A 6820-nucleotide genomic window follows, 5' to 3' on the forward strand; every position below is an offset into this window, starting at 1 on the left:
AAATAAAGTTTGATTATATTGGGACAAAAAATGATAAATTTTGGTTATATTGAAACTAAAATTGATAAAAAAAAAATTTATATTGAGGCCAAGAATGATGAGTTTTGGTTATATTGGTACCAAGAATGATGAATTTTAATTATATTGAGACCAATAATGATGAATTTTGATTATATTAAGACCAAAATTGATAAAAAAATTTATATTTGAACCAAAATTAATGAATTTTAACATATTGGACTAAAAATGATTTTTTTCCCTTGATAGAATAATAGTGTATAAACACATTTAATATAGACAAACTAAAACGATAAATGTACTCACTTTTATAGTGTAGAGAGTATTATAAAGCTACATATGATGAAGCAATAAAAACACTTTGGAATAAAACAAACTACCAATACATAATATTAGTACACAAACTTATAAATAAAACACTCACATATAAAATCCAAGATTAATCATCAATTGAAATGAAATTTATTCCAAAGATAAATTAAAATTTTGCAGTATATATATATATATATATTATGTATTTACATACACACACATACATTAACAGAGCAACACCGCAGATCATCTGCATCAAATTTATAACTTGAATACCTGAAACCTTCATTCATTCCAGTCCGCCGGCGGCAGAGAGACTATCGATCACCGCCAAATGCACATTCTCCGGCGACTTCCAGTGCCGCTTCCTCTGGTTAATAAACCAGTTGTTTATTTGCTTCTGATCCAGCCCCGTTGACTCCGCCAGCGCAATCTTATCGCTTTCCTGCACACATTCATACATTCGTTCGTTCATTCACATTTACCGTAAAAATGTTCCTAATTCACATAAAATCAACAATTCAATCTGCAATCTGCAATCTGCGCCCTACTTACGGTTGGATAAGGCCATTTGGAGTGTTTGTTCCACCATTGGAACAACGATTGCCTCGCCTCCTTCGGAAGCTTCCCTCTCTTCTTCTTCTTGCAGAATTCCAGCTTGAGGCTCCCAATGTGGCTTCCGTATCTTCGCATCAGCTGCTCCTTCAGCTGCCGATCTTCACTCTTCATCGCCGCGTTGTTGTTGTTGTTGTCGCCTTCGTCCAGAATTGCTGTCTTGTCGTCTTTGCAGAGTTCGTCGTCTGACGACAATCCCGCCGCATCTAATAATAGCCAGAGCAAATTTAAAGAACATTACATTCGATTACTATTTCGATATAAAAATAAATAAAATTGAAACACTAAAAACATAGCTAAAAAATGCCAAAAAAAAACAAATAGATAGCATAAAAATAGTGAATTAATTTAGATGGCGGAGAAATATAAATCAGTACAGTGCTAACAACACACAATAAGGAGTTACACACAATGTAAAAAGACTAATTGATATAAAAATTAGATCAATTTATTGAAGTTGGTGATGCAACCGTCTCTATTAATTGGTATATGTATTGGTTGAAAGTTTGCACATGATTAACCTTGCATTGATATAAAATACACATTGCATTAATTATTTCAATATAATACAAATAGTAACACATATATTAACATTAGAATATAGAGACAAACAAACCATTTAATAAGAACAAATAATATATAAATTATATTAATATAATACAAATATAAGATACGACTGACAATACATGATATACAGATGAAGTGACACATAAGATTTATGTTAACATAATACAAATAATTTCCACATAAATAATATATCAATATAGCACACACATCCATATGTTTTTATTGAAAACAATATTATGTTAAATAAAAGCATATAGATATATATATATATATATATAACCATGAGTTCAATAATTCAGGGCCTATAAATAAAATAAAGTTAGTAATATAGGAGGGGCATTAATGGAAACAGAAGTGCATGTGCGGGTCAGCCAAAGACCCGGACCAGGTGGGCCGGGACTCAGCGCAAACCCCGGGCGTCCATGTGAGTATTGCCCTCTACCCCACCAGTCCACCCTACCCGGACTCCTACTATCATTATTACCTAAAAATAAAATAAATATTATTCAAAAATATTATTTAATTTCCACAGTTTAATCTGCGGACTTCCTTCTCCAATCAATTTATAGCCATGGGCCCTTGTTCTTCCAAGAAACAAAACCCTTTTACTTCATTGGCCTGCCCTGCCCATCTCTACAAAATTCTATCAATTGTTCATCCACCACCACAACCAATCAAGAATTACAAGGTTCTCGAACAATCAATCCTGACCGTCCATCCCTACACTGTTCACCTCATCCACACCACACGATCATGCACTGTCCCACTCCAGTCCTCTGACACTACACTGAAAAACCTAAGCCCACAAATTATATACTATCATAGAAGAAGAAGAAACTTCTCTTGACTTCAACCCAAAGAATAGTCTTTTCCATTTAATTTAAACCAATCCTCACATTACCCATCAAACATAAAATAAGGCACGCATGCACAAGAGATTAAGCTGAGGATCTAATAATATACTAATATAATATAATAGTTTTTCAGGTACCATAAAAAGATCAAGAAAATATCTGGGAAGGGACGGACTGCAACCAAATCAACAAGTACTGTGTTGAAATCCTTAATAATAATAATAAACTCAGATTAAATCCATTTTATAAATGTTAGGCATCATCAAGAAAAGGGAAAGAAGACCTCAAACAGATCAAAGTTAATCAATCCACACTGTGTCCAGTGGAGACAGCATCTTTCACACTTTGTACCTCGACACCATATTCTTTGTATTGATTGGCACATGAGACATGTGCCGACACAATTCCAGTGATGGTTATGAACAAATAAAGTGTTCAAAGAAACCTACCTATCATAAGCAATTAAGTTGTATGAGAAACAAATTCCACACAAGGCCAGCTAGAGCCAAGAAATCGAAACATCTGAGAAAAGCTAAATTGGAACTTAGTTAATCAGACATCGATCATATAAACTAGCTCGCCACGACATAGTTTAATATCTTCTATGCTATAGTTCAGTTCAATAATCAAAATTCGAGAACTAACCTTGTAAGGCTGTAAGAAACACGTGGCCTCCACGATCTTTAATCTACTCGGGTAATGAAGCATATATATATATATAATAGTGCAGCTAAGTATAGAAAGAAAGAATGAAGAATTAAGCCCCCAAGTTTAGAAATGTGCAGAGACATATGTTAGTAACAGATCCCAATCACACTTAGCCCACACTTCCAAGTACAGCTTGCAGAATTAATTAGTGAACAAAAAGGAGAATTTTTAGATGCAAAAGAACCTAAAAAAACAATATGGTTTAACACCAAACACCCCTTTAAAGAAATGGAGGAAAAGATCATGTGAGACAGCATGATTTCACATCTAGGTTATCTTGTTGTAAGTATCATCATCATCTACAAATAAAGAAAGCTAAGTTCTTGGCATAAAGAAATATATAAGTACATGCTTGATCACTGATCACTATTGTTTTGTGCATTTTATATTTCTATTGAGATCATTGATATGCACAAGAAGACATACATTGCTTTAATTATAACTGCCAACCAATAAGCAGTTCAACGCATTCCAATGTATATTTCTTAATATTATTTCGCTAAGTTTCAGCCATTTATGGTTTATGGGAACTTGAAGCTTATTGAACCAGCAAGACATCTTCAGAAATCAGAAGCACATGCAACTCAATAAATTTGTGTTTTTAAAAGAAATAGATAAGGTGAATTTCAAGTTCTATTCTTGTATTGAAAACTTAGGATAAATTGTTGGTAAATTTTGCACTAGCAAAACCATGAACAAGCATTCCTGCACAAGAACTGATACGACAAAAACTCAGCTAGTTTTCTGATAGGAGATGAATGCATTAATTTTATGCAGAACAACATGAAAATGACAAAATTAGACTGATATTAAATGCTTGTTAGTTCATACTGAAATAAAAAATGAAATATAAACTGAAATAGAGGATCCAAATTCCAAACAACATATATATGTGATGTTAGAAGTCATACTAAAAGACATGTCACAAATGAAATATGTATTTGAAGCATTATCTAACTTTGCAGGGTGATAAAAATGTGTCAATACTAACCTATAATCACAATCTCCACATGACATACTGACATGTAAAATGGAAAGATGAACCCTAAACCACAACTTCTGAAATCAGGAGGGCAAATGAAATAAAATCAATGAAATGAAAAACAAGAGTGTTTATCCCATTTAAGGATTCCACATGAAGAACTGGAGTTTATATGGATTAATAAGTTGTAAAAAGACAGTCAAAGAATGAACCCACCCTCCCCACCCACCCACCTAAGATTGAGATTGAATGAAGCAGATTAAAACAGAAGAAAATGTTACTGTTACCAAAAAGGAAATACTGTGAAGCATGTCACCTACACATCGATGTGTCAAAATCAGAATCTCTTGCTACGAATGGTTAAATTTCAAAGCTTTAATTTCCTCTGACACCCCCAAGCAAAGATCAAGGTGGAAAAGAGAAAAAGAAGAATAGATGGAACAACAACCAGACTCGGGACAAGAGTAAATGGAGGACTGAAACTAAAACAAAAACCGCAGAAGGAAACTTGTAAAAGGGTAAAGTGACAACACTGTTTAACGTCTTCTATTTCTCTTTCACTTGCAGAAGATACTCAAAGACGACCCATTCATCCATCATCGACTCTCGAGCTTAAGGTTTTTACTCTTTCCTACACAAACAGGAGAGTCATCACACATGCCATGCCTAAAGACATCCTGAAACAAAACCTAAATACACACGAGCAAGAGCCAGAAATGTAAGAAGAGCTAACTTAGCCCACGTCTCCAAAACTCTACCCAGACATCCTTACAATTTTAGGGTTTCTGCTGTAGCAGGAAATTAGAGCAATAAATTGGGTTGGGATTCTGCATAAATCACCTCACCTCGGACAAGGACCACAATCATGAAATAAAAACACTGCCAAGAAAGTGTTATTTTGTGTCCCGTGTGTGTGTGTGTATGGTTAGAGAGAGAGACGAGGGGTGGGGGGAAGCCATTAGCCATGCCAAGAAGATTTCAGAAAAATGATCGATCTCATACCGTTGCAAAGATTGCTGAGCTGAGCTTCAATCTTGTTGAGGAAGGAAGTTGCTTCGTCAAAAGGCCTCGACAGATCCGACTTGTACTTCACCAATATGTCGCAGTAAGTTTCCTTTACATAGAATTGAAAGAACACAAAGAACATCTTCAGAGAACACATCATCTTTCAACCCAAAGAAACTGAAACTAAAACTAAAACACTGTCCAAGAACAATATTATCTATCCATATTATATATATATATACACACACACAAATAAGCATAGAACAGCACTGCTGTGTGTTTTAGAGAGAGAGAACAGAAATAAAGAGAGAGAGAGAGAGAGAGAGAGACCATGAATTGGTCAAGTTCTGGATCGACTCCCAAGCACATAGCTGAAACTGAATCTTGATTGCACAAGTCCTTTTCTCGCTTGATTTCTTCCAACAAACACGCAATCTCGGGAGGTGCTCCTACCTGCGGATAAACAAAAGTTTTCGTTCGAAACTCACTGCTCATACTAAATCACACATATACATATATATATCCCCTCCTGCCCAGATAATTTCACTTCTGCAATCCTACATCGCCAAACGCGAAATTGTTTAATCATCCTCAAACACGTACTGAGAGAAGCTAAAACCCCAAAATCCAACAATCAAATACATGAAGACGATTAGGCAACTAGAGCAACTCCAATCATTCTTACTTGCAGAAATAAACGCCTAAATCGCTAGGTTTTGGTTTGCAAAAGGCCAAAAAATTGGTTCATATATAAGCTTTCAAAATCCAGAAAATCGAAGGCGAGCAACTAGATTAAATCCCCAATTATTTTTCAGACGTTCGATTAACCTTTTGGCAATCTATATAGGCTTCAAGTAATCTCGGATATGAAGGATGAGAAGCAATTTTGGCCTTGATAACAGTGGAAGCCTCCTCGTCTCGATCATCTCCCTCTCCTTGATTCTGGACATGAACCGAAGCCGCCGATTGTGACGCTGCGGTGCACTGAAAGCCCACCTCCTCCGCTCCAAACGCCGGCATCCGGCGATGAAAATCCTCCGAAGGAATGATCATGGAATGGCAATGATACTGATTATAATCCCCAGCAGCAACCATCAGATTATCCGGAGACATCACTAAGACCTTGCCGCCGTACTCCTCTCCCACCGGCGAATCAAGTCCATATATTCCGTCCATACTCAGTAATCCCAAAAACTTCCACGAATCCAAAATTATTCAATCTGCGAGGTGAAAGTAAAAGCATCACCGGAAGTCGAGAGCATAATCTGGCTGTAAAGGAAGCTGAAGCGGCGGCGGCGGCGGTGGTTCCGGTGAGCGGTGGTGTATGTGTTTAATTTTGGGGAACAAACGAGAATGGAGAAAATGTAATTGAAGGCGGTTGAGTGCAGTTGCCTCAGGAGGTCCCGGACTTCCAATCCCAGCCAGCCATATTCATTTTACATTTTTACTGCCTTAAGTTTCAATAGTAATTATTTATTCTCAAACTAAATTAATTAATTAATTAATTTTAAGAGACATCGAAGGTAGGTTTCTCTTCGTGTGTTTGGAAAAAATTTAAATTAGGTTCGATGTTAAAATAATACATTATTTATATTTTGTGAAAGAAAAAAATTGTATATTTTTTCTCAAAAAAAACGCAGAGTTCAATAAAAACTTGAATTTTGTGTGTGAAATAAACAAATCCTGAATCGACATGAGCAAAACAAATGAAGTCGACATAAATCTCGAGCAAAACCCTAATAGTTTAAAATTTGCATTT

The 6820-nt window shown here is 35.7% G+C and overlaps 1 protein-coding gene across 1 annotated transcript; it reads right to left on the reverse strand.

Annotated features, from left to right (window-relative positions):
• Nucleotides 1–464: 464 nt before the first annotated feature.
• Nucleotides 465–6517, reverse strand: LOC127245642 (homeobox protein knotted-1-like 6). The gene is made up of 5 exons (XM_051266639.1): nucleotides 5890–6517; nucleotides 5392–5514; nucleotides 5059–5170; nucleotides 886–1151; nucleotides 465–775 (listed from the first exon to the last, which is right to left on the reverse strand). Exons 1-5 carry the CDS (start codon nucleotides 6235–6237, stop codon nucleotides 620–622), a joined length of 1005 nt encoding a protein of 334 aa, XP_051122596.1. The 5' UTR covers nucleotides 6238–6517; the 3' UTR covers nucleotides 465–619.
• Between the last annotated feature and the right edge of the window lie 303 nt (nucleotides 6518–6820).

Source organism: Andrographis paniculata, unplaced genomic scaffold, assembly GCF_009805555.1.
Source record: "Andrographis paniculata isolate CXL003 unplaced genomic scaffold, ASM980555v1 Contig22END, whole genome shotgun sequence".
NCBI classification, from domain to species: domain Eukaryota; kingdom Viridiplantae; phylum Streptophyta; class Magnoliopsida; order Lamiales; family Acanthaceae; genus Andrographis; species Andrographis paniculata.

Excerpts from the sequence above, each read along its gene's own strand:
- LOC127245642 (XM_051266639.1), bottom strand. The coding sequence starts at position 6,237 with ATGGACGGAATATATGGACTTGATTCGCCGGTGGGAGAGGAGTACGGC. Across the intron at positions 1,152-5,058 it reads GCTCAGCAATCTTTGCAACG|ATGCGGCGGGATTGTCGTCA; the intron begins GTATGAGATCGA and ends GGCTATTATTAG. Across the intron at positions 776-885 it reads CCAAATGGCCTTATCCAACC|GAAAGCGATAAGATTGCGCT; the intron begins GTAAGTAGGGCG and ends GAATGTGTGCAG.